The sequence below is a fragment of the Geotrypetes seraphini genome, chromosome 9 (genome assembly GCF_902459505.1).
Source record: "Geotrypetes seraphini chromosome 9, aGeoSer1.1, whole genome shotgun sequence".
Classification (NCBI taxonomy): Eukaryota; Metazoa; Chordata; class Amphibia; order Gymnophiona; family Dermophiidae; genus Geotrypetes; species Geotrypetes seraphini.
The window spans coordinates 120,987,295-121,003,769 of record NC_047092.1 but is presented as its reverse complement, the minus strand read 5'-3'; the positions used below and the strand labels follow the sequence as shown (position 1 = coordinate 121,003,769).

The 16,475-nt window shown below is 45.8% G+C and overlaps 1 protein-coding gene across 1 annotated transcript in view; it reads right to left on the bottom strand.

Moving 5' to 3' along the window:
- PER2 (period circadian regulator 2) overlaps positions 1–16,475 on the bottom strand; it is a 223,616-nt gene that overhangs the window by 53,226 nt on the left and 153,915 nt on the right. Inside the window, 2 exon segments of the mRNA XM_033958942.1 lie at positions 6,313–6,516; positions 6,985–7,103. Coding sequence (XP_033814833.1) covers positions 6,313–6,516; positions 6,985–7,103 — 323 coding nt within the window.

Sequence of the window (16,475 nt, the reverse complement as noted above, 5' to 3'; positions counted from 1 at the left end):
GTCTGACATTAAGTGGAGAATTGTTGATTCTGTTACAGTAGGGTGGGAGGGAGGAAATATTCAAAAGGCTTTGGCAGTGAAAGAGCAGAAATGGATATACAAACTTAAATCCCTGGCTCCCATAGGATTACCATATTTTCACATAGATAACGCGCACCCGTGTAAAATGCGCACACGGGTATAGCGCGCGAAAAACACAAATTTATGTACAGAAATTTTTATATACCGCACACACCCATATACCGCGCATGCTGCCTGACTCTCCTTTCGCCCGCCCCGACTCTCCTCTCCCCCTTGAAGTCCTGTCCCCACCCTGAAAGCCTGATGCCCCCCCCGACGTCCGATTCACCCCCCCCCCGCAGGACTGCTCGCACCCCCACCCCGAAGGACCGCTCGCACGCACCCGCACCCCCACCCCGAAGGACCGCTCGCACGCACTCCCACCCGCACCCGCACCCCCACCCTGAAGGACCGCTCGCACCCCCACAGCCTCCCGACCCCCCCATCATGTAGAAGCTCCTACCGGTGTCCTGCTGCTTCCTCTTGGCTGTCCCGACTCCCCGACACGATCGGGGCAAGAGGGAGCTCAAGCCCTCTTGCCCCAGCCAACCGCGGCACCCTCGACACGATCGGGGCAAGAGGGAGCCCAAGTCCTCCTGGCCCTGGTGACCCCCCCCCCCCCCCGCTAGTTGTTCGGGCCAGGAGGGAGCCCAAGTCCTCCTGGCCACGGCAACCCCCACCCGCTAGTTGTTCGGGACAGGAGGGAGCCCAAGTCCTCCTGGCCCTGGTGAATCCCCCCCCCCGCTAGTTGTTCGGGCCAGGAGAGAGCCCAAGTCCTCCTGGCAACGGTGACCCCCTACCCCCACCCCGCACTACATTACGGGCAGGAGGGATCCCAGGCCCTCCTGCCCTCGACGCAAACCCCCCTCCCCCCAACGACCACCCCCCCCCCAAGAACCTCCGACCACCCCCCCAGCCGACCCGTGACCCCCCTGGCCGACCCCCACCCCCCTTCCCCGTACCTTTGTGTAGTTGGCCGGACAGACGGAAGCCAAACCCGCCTGTCCAGCAGGCAGCCAACGATGGAATGAGGCCGGATTGGCCCATCCGTCCCAAAGCTCCGCCTACTGGTGGGGCCTAAGGCGCCTGGGCCAATCAGAATAGGCCCGGGAGCCTTAGGTCCCTCCTGGGGGCGGGGCCTTGGGCACATGGTCGGGTTGGGCCCATGTGCCTCAGGCCCCGCCCCCAGGTGGGACCTAAGGCTCCCGGGCCTATTCTGATTAGCCCAGGCGCCTTAGGCCCCACCAGTAGGCGGAGCTTTGGGATGGATGGGCCAATCCGGCCTCATTCCGTCGTTGGCTGCCTGCTGGACAGGCGAGTTTGACTCCCGTCTGTCCGGCCAACTACACAAAGGTATGGGGAAGGGAGGAGGGGGTGTCGTGGGGGTCGGCCAGGGGGGTCACGGGTCGGCTGGGGGGGCGGTCGGAGGTTCTTGGGGGGGGCGGTCGTTGGGGGGAGGGGGGGTTTGCATCGAGGGCAGGAGGGCCTGGGATCCCTCCTGCCCGTAATGTAGTGCGGGATGGGGGGTCGCCGTGGCCAGGAGGGTTTGGGCTCTCTCCTGGCCCGAACAACTAGCGGGAGGTGGGGTCGCCAGGGCCAGGAGGACTTGGACTCCCTCCTGGCCCGATATTGTCGGGGAGTCGACGGGGCAAGAGGGCTTGGGCTCCCTTTTGCCCCGATCGTGTCGGGGAGTCGGGGGGGGGCAAGAGGGCTTGAGCTCCCTCTTGCCCCGATCGTGTTGGGGGTGCCGCGGTTGGCTGGGGCAAGAGGGCTTGAGCTCCCTCTTGCCCCGATCGTGTCGGGTGTCGGGACCGCCAAGAAGAAGCAGCAGGACACCAGTAGGAGCTTCTACATGATGGGGGGGGGGGTCGGGAGGCTGTGGGGGTGCGAGCGGTCCTTCAAGGTGGGGGTACGGGTGGGAGTGCGTGCGAGTGGTCCTTCAGGGTAGGGATGCGGGTGCGGGTACGTGCGAGCGGTCCTTCGGGGTGGGGGTGCGAGCAGTCCTGCGGAGGGGTGAATCGGACGTTGGGGGGGGGGAACTATGTAAAAAAAATTTTGTACAACGCGCTCACGCGTATAACGCGCAAGGGTATGCGCGGTATGTAAAAACCACGTATAACGCGCGCGTTATATGCAGTAAATGAGGAGATTGAGTGGTTATCGATCCTATGAGGGCCTTTAGGTTATCTGTTCCGGTCCTGTTGGGGCTGAGCCTCGCACTAGTATGATGATGATGTCATATGTTTGCGGTGTGCGTCAGGCCAGCAGTATATAATGATCTTAATTACAAACCGTTGCCATGTTAGAATCCCGAGTGAGCTCCCTCAAATGGTAAGCAGCTGTTTTCTTTCTTTCTTCTTTGGAGTATTTCATCACATAGTAAAGGCCTTTTCTGTTGCTAGTTTGTCTTTTAATTATGAGAGAGTAAGGCATAGGTATTGATTACTTTCTTATAGTTTCCCTCAACCCTGAAGAAAAGTTTCACTATGAAACATGCATGTCGGGAGAGGTGAATAGAGGATGTGATCACTATAAGCTAAGTGACATTTCCTTAATTTTATTATATAGAAAATTTCAACAAAATAATATATATAAAAAATTACAAAATAATAATAATAACTTTATTTTTGTATACCGCCATACCCAGAAGAGTTCTAGGCGGTTCACATTAGTTAGACAGAGTTACAAGTGGTTACATACCAAATTGATCATAGAGTTGCAAACAGCAAAGAGAAAGTGGGGGGGGAGAGGAGGGAGACAGGGGAGGGGGGTAGTTCATTAGGGGAGAGGAGGAGGATTGATGAAGGGGCATTAAGGGTCCTGGTCTCGGAATAGGTGAGTTTTGAGTAATTTTCTAAAGTCGAGGTAGTTGTGGGCCTTGAGGGCCATTTGGGCTAGCCAAGGGTTTAGTTTGGTGGCTTGGAAGGCGAAAGTTTTGTCAAGGAATTTTTTTGAGTGGCATAGTTTTAGGGAGGGGAAGGCGAAGAGTTGAATTCTACGGGAGTTCTTATAGTTGTGGTTTAGGGTGAAGTGAGGGGTGATGTAGCTTGGGGATAAACCAAATATTGTTTTGTAGCAAAAACAGGCAAATTTGAATATGATTCTGGATTCTAGTGGGAGCCAGTGGAGTTTGTGGTAGAAAGGGGTGATGTGGTCCCGTTTTTTCAGATCAAATATGAGGCGGACAGCGGTGTTCTGGATCATCCTTAAGTCTCCTGATGGTTTTCTTTGTGGAGCTCAAGTAAATGATGTTGCAGTAGTCCATTATGCTGAGGATGGAGGATTGTACTAAGAGGCGGAATGAAGTGTCGTCGAAGTCATTTTTTATGGTGCGGAGTTTCCATAGCATCGAGATACTTTTCCTGACTGTGATATCAGTGTGTTTCTCAAGGGATAGATGTTTGTCCAGTGTTACTCCCAGTATTTTTAAGGTTTGTTCGAGGGGGAAAATGGATCCTTTTACTTGAATTGTGGTGTCTTTGATTTTGTCTTTGAGGGTTGCTAGGAAGAATTTTGTTTTGTCTGGGTTTAGTTTTAGTCTGTAGGATAACATCCAGAGTTCTATCTGACTAAGTATGCTTGTGAGGGAGTTGAGGAGTTCTTGAGTGAAACTGGTTAGCAGGATGACTATGGTAATGTCGTCAGCGTAGATAAAGAATTTTAGCTTGAGGCTTTGCAGGAGGTTTCCTAGGGAGGTGAGGTAGATATTGAACAGGGTGGGGGACAGGGGGGAGCCCTGTGGAACACCGCAGGAGTTTTCCCGGGAGTAGGAGAGAGAATCGTTTTTAAATACCCTGTAAGATCTGTTCCGTAGGAACCCGTTGAGGACCTGGCCGGAGATGCCAATGTAGGCAAGGCAGTCTAGGAGAATGTCGTGGTCGACTAGGTCGAAAGCACTGCTCAGGTCCAGTTGTAAAATCAGGGCACTGGATCCCAGGTTGAAGAGTGTGTGTATGTGATCTAGGAGGGAGGCTATGATGGTTTCGGTGCTGTGATTGGAGCGAAAGCCTGATTGGTTGTCATTTAGGATATCAAATTTTTCTAGGTATGTGGTTAGTTCGACGTTAACCACCCCTTCTGCTATTTTGGTGAATAGCGGGATGCTTGCGATTGGTCTGTAGTTGGACGGTGTGTTGGGTGGTTCTTTCTTGTTTTTTATGATAGGAGTTATTGAAATGTGGCCTTGTTCTGCTGGGAAACTGCCAGTGGTTAGTAAGAAGTTTACCCATGCCAACATATTGGCTTTAAAATGGATTGGAGCAGTTTTCATAATGTTGGGGGGCAGGTATCCAGTCTGCAGAAGGAGTTGGAATATTTGTTAAAATATTTGTTGAAGGTTAGCCAGTCGATAATTGTGAATTGATTCCAGCTTAGGTCTGTTCTGGATCCTGGGTCTGGTTTGGGCCTGTCTGAGTTTTGAAGGATTGGGAAGTCCCCGTGGGGGTTGGCTGGGGCAGTTATCGATGATCTTAGTTTTTGTATCTTTGAGTTAAAGAAGTCTGCAAGGGTGTTAGCGGTTAATGTGGATTCGTCAACGTGGGTGTCGGTGAGAGTTTCGAGGTTGTAGAGGTTGTTGACCAGTTTGAAAAGGTTGCTGCTGTTGTTTGTAACATTTCCAATTTTGTGGGCATAGAAATTTTTTCGTTTGTCCTTGGTGAGGTTTTTGTAGTTTTTTAGTTTAAGTCTCCATGTTGCTCTGTGTTCTTGGGCACCAGATTTAATCCATTGTCTTTCTAATCTTCTAAGGTCTCTTTTTGCCTGTAGTAACTCCGAATCAAACCATCCGTCCTGGAGTCCTATATGAATGATTAATAAAGGCTGGACCAACGAAGAGTATTTAGTACTGGGAGCATTGTGCACGGTGGCGATCTGAAGGTCCATACAATAAGAGAACAATATCTATGGGTTCTCCTTGATGTGATATCAATAAGACTAAACAGTACATGATTTGATTGATTGTGAAAGGTTCAATTATCACTGTAAGATGTCCAAGTGCTAAGCCTACCCGGTGTCAGGTCAAAAGCGCACCGGGACAAAGGCGCGCGCAGACAACTGAGCACAACACGGAGCCGCGCGCCGAAGAAAATGACTGTTTTAAAGGGCTCCGATGAGGGGTTTGGGGGGGAACCCCCACTTTACTTTATACAGATCGCGCCGCGTTGTGGGGGCATTGTGGGGGGTTGTAACCCCCCACATTTTACTGAAAACTTTACTTTTCCCCTAAAAAACAGGGAAAGTTAAGTTTCCAGTATAATGAGGGGGGTTACAAGCCCCCAAACCCCCCACAATGCCGCCGCGATCTGTATTAAGTAAAGTGGGGGGGGGGATCCCCAACAAACCCCCCGTCGGAGCCCCTAAAAACACTCTTTTTCTTCGGCGCGCACTTACTTCTTGCGCTCAGTTGTTGGCGCGCGCCTTTGTCTTCGGCGGTTTTGTCTATGAACCAGCCTGCCCATTACATGTCTTCAATATGCCCCCTTGAACTTTGGACACACAGCAGTTAAGAAGTCTAGCAAGACATCCAGAAATTTGGCTTCAAAAATTGGCACTTGGACGTTGTGGTGAGAAAAACATCCAAATACAGATTTATGCTGTTTTATTGAACATCTTAGTGTTTTGAAAATGCCCCTAGTAGTATTAAAATGTTTATTTGGATTTAGCTCATTAGAAGTGTTTTGATCAATTAAAGAGTATATGAAAAAGTGTAATCTGTCTTGGTGAATGGTTTCAAATGTTTACCACTATTACTTTCTTTTTAAAATTTTTATTTTTAATGAATATGGACTATTTCTTGGTTTAGTATTGTGATGATAGCAAATTCAAAGTAGTGTTAATCACAAGTACAGTTAATTATAGGGCCATCAAAGAAACATATTGTGCTAATGGTAGAGGATGTCTTAGACTGCATACTGTATCTAGGCATCAGGGCACTCTGAAATGTCACCACAGGTTAGAAAAAAGGTAGCTATATGCTGATAGTGACTGATGGGTCATAGACTGCTCATCCCTAGTACAGGATATTTATGAAAGTAATTCTGTACTTTTCAGGGGGGGAGGGTTTCTCCAAGCTTTGCAATAAAGAATGTAATACATAATTAAAAATGAATACATACTTTAAACCAATGTTGTCCATTCCATAGTTAAAAGAAATAAATTAAAAAAATAATAATAATAAATCAGAATTCTAGTGGTTGTTACTGAAAATGTTTAATACTACGCTATTCCTCTCAATAATGATGAGAAGTACTGTACCTAATTCAGGTTGTGGCTTCTTGTCCCCAACATGAACTATGGTGCTACTGTAGCTGCACTGACTGGTGAAGGACACAACACTTCCTGCTTTGCCAGGTAAAGCCAAAGGGGCTAGAGGGGCATCTCCTAGTGGAGGACCATTTGATTTACCAGATGTCTTCAACACAGCAGAATCCAAATGGGCATGTAACATCATTGTCTTGTCTTCAGGAGAAAAAAAATTGGTTATTAAATAAACGATATGTGTAGCACAATCAGAACACTGTACAATCACAAAACTGTAAAGAAGTGAACTGCACTACAGAAACAAAATCTAAGTTGTTAAGATCTTGATAATGAGTACTAGAAACTATTTAAAATTTAGGTAAGCATATTTACACTGTTGACTTTCATGGTTTTGCACTGCATGTTTATTTTACTTCCTTTCTGCCACTACCATTTGCTAGACTCAATCATTTTTGTAACCAAATGAAAATAAAATGTTTTCTGTTTGCATACTCTAGAAACATTCTTAATTCCCCCCTACCCCAATACCTAAAAAAATCCTGTGTCCCCCCCAAACCAGTATTTTCCATTTACAGCACTACACAACTATCTGGAAATGTGTTGTGGCTCTAGAGTAGTACAGTATTTAAATTACAGTTAATGGCTAGATCCAAGAAAAGTTAATACCTCCACATAGCTGTCCAGTACCATCAGCTGTTTTATGTTTTTCATTATCAAATGTAGGATTTGATAGGGACTTGCATTTCCTCTTCTCTACAGTGGCTACAATGCAGCTCTCTAAGTACCTATATAAGAGAAGGACACACAGCAAGTAAGCAGAAAGCTAAATGTATACCGTATTTCCCCACATATAGGCCGCCCCTTTGCATAGGCCGTACCCATGTATAGGCCACAGAAAAGGGCGACCTATGTTTAAAAACCGGAAGACAAGCTGCCCCATGGTATTAGCCGCAGCTTATCTTCCGATACCTCCCTTGCCTTTTTCAATCATCCCCCTTCCCCCAGTACCTCCTTCAAAACCCCTTCGCTAGATGGCGCATGGCTCAAATCTCCAGTGGTGCAGGGCAGCTGTGATCTCTTCGGCATCTGACATGCCCTCGCACCACGCGCTGAATGGCCATCAGCACTCGCAGGACTCGCATGAACTGACATCAGCCACTCAGCAAGCGGTAAGGGGGCATGCCAGATGCTGAAGAGATCGCGGCTGCCCTGCACCACTGGAGATTCGAGCTGTGCGCTGCTCAGCGAAGGGGCTCCAAAAAAGGTACCGGGGGTTGAGGGGATGATTTAAAATTGATACATAGGCCGCCCCATTTAACTAGGCTGTGCCCCATACACGGGTTTGTAAAACCCATGTATAGGCTGTGGCCTATATATGGGGAAATACGGTATTCTATAAAGCAATTAATTATGCAAATGTTCAAACTGAACCCTATTAATGAACTCGTAAAAAAGTCACTTTTGTAAATAGAGACATTAAAACTATTCCCCAAAACATACATTTATGTTGAAATAATTTTTTATTGATGACAACAACAGAGTCAGACAATCCAATATACAAGATATCAAAATACATAAATAATCCTTCAAAGTAAGCTTATACTTCAAGTCATCAAACTTTTTCCTGTGTAGTAAGAGAAATTTGAAGAATGACAGAAACCCCCTCCCTCCCCCTGAACGTCCCCCAAAATAGCAAGTCCCAACGACAACAACTATAAGCTACACTTAGCCTCATGTAGTCTTGTCCAGTACCGGAAGGAAATAGTGAGGAGGAAGCTGTATATGGCACTTCCTCCCCCCTCCCAAAAAAAAAAAAAAAAGGAAAGAAGAAAGGCAAGCCAACACCCCTGAACCCCTCAACTAGGTGAAACATCAAGATCTCTGCAAAATCAGAAGGAATTCACTATCTCACTACGTGGACGAGGTGGCAAATCTGGAGGAAGCGCTTCTTTCTCTTAGGACTCGCCCTTGCCAAATGATGCTCCAAGAGCATCAAAGAGTGTAAGCGATTCCTCCAACTCCAATAGGAGAGTACAACCTCTGTCGTCCAAACCAACAAAATCTCCTTCCGCCCTAACACACCCAACTTGCGCATGAACTGTTGGGAACCCCATGCAGGAATATGAAACACCTCATATTTATCCAACATCCATCATCCTCCCATAACACATGAGTCAAGAGGGTAAAATCCCGGGCTAATATTCTACGGAAACTGGCATTATCCGAGCCTGGGGAAAAATGTAAATTCCCCCCAAAAAATCTCAGGAAGGACATACAAAACTCCTAAAACTAATGAATTATGCCCTATTGGAAACCATAGGAGGGACCTACCTAGACACTACCAGGTCTACCCACTGCACTCATACAAAGACCCACACATTCACTTAACACACAAATAACAAGAAAAAGGAAAAAAAAAGTGGAGAAAAAGCCTCAGTTCATCTTCATATGGCAAAAAACTCCACTTATAAACAACCATTAAGCAAGGTCCAAAATGTATCAGTTCACTCAGCAATGAGAAACACTATAGTAGCCCTCGTAGGAACCACCTCAAAAAAAATCTAACACGCCAAATAACAAAACTTCAAAAAATGTGAGTAAAGCAATTAGCACATATATGAGTCTCAAACACAGTCAATGGTAAGCTGGAAAAAACAAACACTTAGCAGATGGTGTCCAGGCTGTCTTCCATGCATCCAAAAAGTGCAAGCCTGCCTGGCCCCGCAGCCACTCTTTCCCGATGAGGAAACCTCCATTTCGCTGAGCTACATCAGGGGAATGATTCCAGCCTACTCCACCAACAACTATAGAGGCTCTCCAAGTGCTTCAACTGCTCACATCCACACACATAGAAGCTGAGGCGTGGGATTCTCCAACAACCAGTGTCTTCAAAATGGAGTACAGACTCCTCCCCTTTCAGTCAGACCAATCCCCAGCCAGCTTCAAAGAATGCCGCCCACTCAATTCAGGCATTCAGCCCAGCTGGGTGGACGGTTTGTAGATTGTAGATCCATCTTTGTTCCCTCCGACATAGCTGACGTCTCCAGTCGCCACGTCTCACAGAGCAAGGGAGATGATCAATCACCACACACCGCAGTGAACTAAAAGTATGTTGGGCTTCAAGGCAGTGCACCAGGGGTTCTTCCACTCTCTTAGTATGTATACATGACTTGTGCTCCAGTAATCTGACCCTCAATTTCCGTGAGGTCTGTTCCACATATAACAAAGGACAGGGGCATATGATTATATAAATAACCTCCTCTGTAATGCAGGTTGTATTGCTCTTCAGTCGATAGCGGAGAAACTGGGCAAAAGGTATACTGGTCTTAGACGGGTACGGGTGCATGCTGCTAAATTCTAGAAAGGAATTGCGATCCGTATCCTTCACAAAGATGGTGGTATTAAAATGTCCATCCAGGATCTCCAATCTCACATCTAGGAACGAGATTTGTGTCCGATGATATGTCATCTCAAAACGCAAAGCAGTATGACATGAGTTCACATATCCTCTGAATTTGAACAATTCCTCCAGGGAACCCTTCCACAGACAAAAAATATCATCTATGAAGTGGACCCACCCCAAAATCTCTCTGAAAAAACAAGAGGGATATATAAATTTTTCTTCAAAATGTCCCATGAATAAATTTGCAACCGTTGGAGCGAAAGTCGCCCCCATAGCCACCCCAGACAGTTGCATGAAGAATTGATTCTCAAACAAAAAATAATTCTTCTTCATAGCTAAAGCACAAAATTCAATCAAAAAATCTGGTGGAATCAACCAAGGGTGTGGGAGATGGCATAATGCTTGATGTAAAATCTCAAGTGCCTCATCCTGAGTGATTGAAGTATACAGGGCAGCGACATCAATCATCACCAGACAGGTGATCTCTGATGCTCTACAGTCCCACTCCTCCAATAATTTCAAAAAAATGGGTGGCATACTTTTTTTAAGTTCAATGTATTTATTGTGTTTTTCAGAAAACATAAAATAAAAGAATACATGACAGAGTCAGTAACTGCAATAACAAGTCAATATCCACAGCAGAAAACAGTAACAAACATGAATAAACAAATGACAGTCAGCGTATCACATAAGAAATGCCATTACTAATAAGTGTACAGGTACTAATTGAGTACATGGTAAAATCACAAGCAAGTTTCAAGTATTAGATAATGTTTCACAGTACATGGTTATGGGGAGCCACACATCATCATGAGAAGTAAGTGCACCATGTTTTTCCACATGTTTTCTCTCATAACGACATATTAAACAAACATTATTCCACCACAGAGAATATGACAGATTATCAGCATTTTTCCAGTTGGTAAGAATTAATTTTATAGCTATCAAAACCAAGCATCTTAACAATTTGGCATAGGCCACATCAATCCTAGTTTTAAGGCCAAAACTACCATAAATGATAATCGCTAAAGTGAGAGGTTCTTGAAGATTAAGGATTTTAGAAATAGTGCTCCAAATCTGCAACCAAAATGTATGAATGGGAGGGCAGAAGAAGATCATGTGATCAAGCGTACCTTTATGCTGCTTACAAGACCAGCAGCATGTAACTTCTGAATTGGGCAATTTTGCTAGTTTTGACGGGGTCCAAAACGCTCTATGATACAGGAAAAATCCTGTCTGAACAATAGATGATGAATGCAATGAAGAAAACACTTCTTTCCAAATCTTCGGCCAGATTCTAGGAGAAAGAGAGACATCAATATCCTTGGACCAAGCATCCCAGAGACCCACCGATGAGTCAAGTTTATGATCGAGAAGTAAAGAGTACCAGGTAGCAGCTTGACCTTTAGATTTAATCGACATAAGTTCATATAATCTCAAAATAGATGGTTTGTCAGAGTTGAGGGTATCCAAGTCATAACCAGCTTTAATAGCATGACAAAGTTGTAGCCATCTGTAGTAATGGGTGGGAGACAAATGGTAAGTTTCCTGTAAAGAATCAAAGGAGATCCAAGAGCTGTCAGAATATAAGTGTGTGATGAAAGAAATGCCAGCTCTCTTCCATGAAGGCCAATTAACAACTTTACCTTGTATCCTGATTTTAGAATTGTTCCAGATATAGATTAGGAGAGTGTCCGACCATTTAGTTTTTGAAGACTTATCAAGGTTCTTAATGGCATGTTTAGTAGAACGTATTGGTTCAAGGTGTTGATTAGAAGTAGGCTCAGTGAAGGTTGAATAGAAAAGTTCAGTGATATCCAATGCAGAGGTCTCCAGTGTAGTCCAAGAGGGAGCTTCTAAAGAAGAGGACTGCGACAGCCATTGTGAGCTTTGTCGTAATATCATAGCTGAATGATATTCATAAAAACTCGGGAATTTGACACCTCCTTCTAGTTTATCCATTTTCAATTTTTGTAAACTTATTCTGGGAGTAGAGTTGTTCCACAGGAATTTAATGAGCAAGGATTCAATACGTTTATAGGTAGTACTAGGAAAATAAACTGGTATCATACTTAAAGTATAATTTACCACTGGTGTGATCATCATCTTAATCGTATCAAGACGACCCCACCACGATAAGCGGAGTGGTGACCAACGACTGGTAAGTTGCGTGACTGTAGAAATTAACTGATCAGAGTTCATACTCAGAGTGTCAGCAATGGTTGGAGCATAGTACACACCCAAATATTTGAGCTTTAATCCTGTCCATTGCAGTCCAAGTTGTTGTACAGTTGTATATGATTCCGGTGTATTCAGTGGCATAACTTCCGTTTTAGATACATTCAACTTGTAACCAGATATTGAAGAATAGTCCTTAATGGTATTCAGAACATGGGTGATTGAATCAGCAGACACATAAAGTAGCACGTCATCAGCATAGGCCGATAGTTTTACCTCATGTTCACCACATTGAATCCCCTTAATGCTCTTATGAGTCTTCAATGCAATGAGAAGTGGTTCCAAAGCTAAGTTGAACAAGAGGGGAGACAGTGGGCAACCCTGACGCGTACCTCTTCTAGGCGAGAAGGATGAAGAAAACAGGCCATTGATGTAAATCTTTGTTTTCGGAAATGAGTATAAAACATGTAGCATATTCAAAAATTCCTCGTGAAATCCAAACCATCTCATGACTCGGAAAAGGTAAAGCCATTCTATCCTGTCAAAGGCTTTCTTCGCATCAAGACTCATTGCTACCACAGGTTCAGTCATAGTCTCAGCTTTTGCAATAACATTGATAAATGTACGTGCATTATCAGATGACAATCTGTTTATAAGGAAGCCATTCTGATCTCTGGAGATGAGTTTATTAAGGACCGGCTGAAGCCTAGAAGCTAAAAGTTTGGCAAAAATTTTCATATCAGTATTGATCATCGATAATGGTCTGTAATTTCCAACCTGCATAGGGTTTTTGTTAGGTTTAGGCAGAACTATTATCGTGGCTTCAGTAAAAGTTCCACTGACATCACCAGATGTAATGAGATAATTGAAGAAAGCCAATAGATGAGGTAATAAGACTTCATGGAAAGTAGAATAAAATTCAGCCGTAAGACCATCAGGCCCAGGAGTTTTGGCTTTTGCCATGGACAAAGTAGTTGTAAATAGTTCATCCACAGTGAGAGGTTGGCATAAGAATTCGTTATCAATGTCATTCACACAAGGATGAGAAAGTTCTGATAAAAAAGCATCCACATTCCCCTCAGAGACCATCTCAGATGTATATAACTTCTCATAAAATGAATGAAATGTGGAGAGAATGTCCTTAGGGTCTTTAAGCACAGTAGAATCATCCGACTGTATTGCCATGATATTCGTTTTATCCTGTTTGGCTTTGAGATAGTTGGCTAGACTGTGACCACACTTATTCGATTCTGTATAGTATGTGGCCGAACGAATAAAAACTTGGTTAGCAGCAGTCTTGCTCAAAGCCACATTGTATGAATATCATAAGGATTGCAATTGAGCCAGAGAAGCCATATCAGAGGGGGATGTAGAGTGTAGTGCTTCTAACCTTTTCATTTTACATTCCAGTTTTTTAGTCTCAGCTGAATCCTTCTTTTTCATCGATGATCATACCGCGAACAAACGCCTTAAAAGCATCCCAGACATAAGGCCAACTTGTTTCAGAGGAGTTGTTATGTGTGAAGTACTCAGTGATAGCAGTAGAAATATATAATCTGAAGTTCTCGTCCTGAAGGAGTAAATTATTCAATCTCCACTGTCGTGCAGGGGGAGTAACCCCAATGTCATTGAAGTGAAGTTGTACTGCCGCATGGTCTGAAAGACTAATTTCCTTAATAACTGAGGAATGAAGATAACGCACCAGAGATTGACTCACAAGAAAGAAATCCAACCTCGAGTATGAATTATGAGGTGTCGAGAAAAAAGTGTAATCTCTTTCAAGTGGATTGAGAATCCTCCAGGAGTCTACTAATTTGAATTGAGAAAGTAAGTCTTGCAGAGACAACCAGTTTTTAGATTTCTTATATGGTAGAGAGGATTTCCTATCCAACAACGGATCTTGAATTACATTAAAGTCTCCACCCACAATCCAATGACAATCTCTGTGCAGATTTAAAATGTCTGCCAGATCAACAAAGAAGCTGGGATCATCGAGATTTGGACCATATATATTCAGTATCATAATTTTAACATTATTAACTTCCAAAGTCACTTGTATCCACCTGCCATTAGAGTCTGTAAGGTGAGAAAGAATGGTTATATCTGATCTTTTCCTGATAAAGCACAGTTACTTACCGTAACAGGTGTTATCCAGGGACAGCAGGCATATATTCTCACATGTGGGTGACGTCATCTACGGAGCCCCAGCGCGGACAGCTTTTCAAGCAAACTTGATTGAAGTTTCAAGTTTGCTACACTGCACCACGCATGTGCATGCCTTCTTGCCCACTAGAGGGCGCATCCTCACCTCGTGGTCCTCAGTTCCATAACCAGCAAAGAAGCCATCCCCGGGGAGGTGGGCGGGTTGTGAGAATATATGCCTGCTGTCCCTGGATAACACCTGTTATGGTAAGTAACTGTGCTTTATCCCAGGACAAGCAGGCATGATATTCTCACATGTGGGTGACCTCCAAGCCAACCAAAAAAGGGCAGGTGGGAGGATGGCAATTTAGGAAAACAGGTTACGTAACACCGACTGGCCAAACCGGCTGTCGCTTCTGGACAAAGTGTCCAGACAGTAGTGGGAGGTGAACGTATGAACCGAAGACCAAGTGGCAGCTTTACATATGTTCTCCACCGGAGTAGACCGGAGGAAAGCAACAGAAGCTGCCATAGCCCTGACCTTATGCCCCGTGACTCGACCATGGAGCGTGAGACCAGCCTGAGCGTAGCAAAAAGAAATACAAGCAGCTAGCCAATTGGACAAGGTGCACTTGGAAATAGGATGTCCCAGCCGATTAGGATCAAAGGACAAAAATAATTGAGGAACCTTCCGATAAGACTTGGTACGTTGGAGATAAAAAGCCAACGCCCTCTTACAGTCAAGCGTGTGAAGCGCCGCCTCCCCAGGATGAGAGTGGGGCTTCGGAAAGAACACCGGAAGGACAATAGACTGATTGAGGTGAAAATCAGACACAACCTTAGGTAGAAATTTTGGATGGGTGCGAAGAACCACCCTGTCATGATGGAACACAGTAAAGGGCGGGTCCGCAACCAAAGCCTGAAGCTCACTAATTCGACGAGCAGACGTGAGCGCAAGTAAAAAGACCACCTTCCAAGTGAGAAACTTAGGAAGAGACTTGTCAATTGGCTCAAAGGGAGGTTTCATCAGCTGAGCCAAGACCACATTCAGATCCCAAACTACAGGAAGAGGTTTCAGAGGAGGATTAACATTAACTAAACCCCTCATGAAACAAACCACCAGAGGATGAAGAGAGAGAGAACGTCCCTCTAGATGCCGATGGAAAGCAGCAATAGCACTGAGATGCACCCGGATGGAAGTTGTCTTCAGCCCGGACTTGGACAAATGCAGCAAATATTCCAGAACCAAGGACACCGGAACCAAATTCGGGTCCAGATGGTGCGAGGTACACCAGGATGAAAATCTGGTCCACTGCTGTGAATAACAAAGCCGAGTCGAGGCCTTGCGCGAGGCTTCCAACACCTCCCTGACCGCCGAAGTTAGGGGGAAAGGAACCAAGCCGTCAGATGTAGTGACTGAAGATTGGGATGCAACAGCGAACCCCGACTCTGAGACAGCAGGGAGGGAAAAACTGGCAGAAGTAGAGGCTCCCTGGCACTGAGTTGAAGGAGCAGGGAAAACCAGTGCTGACGAGGCCAACACGGCGCTATGAGAATCATAGTGGCTCTGGATGACTTGAGATGAACCAACGTCCTCATGATCAGAGGGAAAGGAGGAAACGCATAAAGGAATCTCCCTCCCCAGTCGAGAAGGTAGGCATCTGCCTCGAGACGGTCCTGGGCGTACATCCGGGAACAATAGAGGGGCAGTTTGCGAGTCTCCGGGGAAGCAAAGAGATCCACCTGAGGGGTCCCCCAGCATTGGAAGACCTCGCGTAGGACTCGGGAGTTTAGCGACCACTCGTGCGGCTGGAGAAGACGACTGAGTTTGTCTGCGAGACAATTCTTTTCTCCTTGGATGTAAACCGCACGTAGGAAGATGTTCTGGGAGACTGCCCATTCCCAAAGGCGCAGGGCTTCCTGGCACAGGGCCCAAGAACCCGTTCCCCCTTGTTTGTTTACATAATACATCGCCACCTGGTTGTCCGTGCGTACGAGGACTACCTGGTCGCGGAGCAGGTGGCCGAACGCTCGAGCTGCCAGAAAAATGGCACGAAGCTCCAACACATTGATGTGACAAAGACGGTCCTCCGCCGACCATAGACCCTGGGTCCGCAGACTGTCTAGATGAGCTCCCCACGCATACTCCGAGGAATCCGTGGTCAGGACCTTGCGATGCGGCGGAGCGAGAAAGAGCAAACCCCTTGAAAGATTGGAAGAGTTTGTCCACCAACGGAGCGAGCGTCTCAAAGAGGAAGTCACTCTCATCGGGCAAGAGAGTGGATCGCATTCCTGTCGCCATTGGGAGGCCAAGGTCCACTGAGGAAGCCTCATGTGCAATCGGGCGAACGGAGTGACATGGACCGTTGACGCCATGTGGCCCAGGAGCACCAACATGCGACGAGCCGAAACTGCGGGCATCAGCGAAACCTGG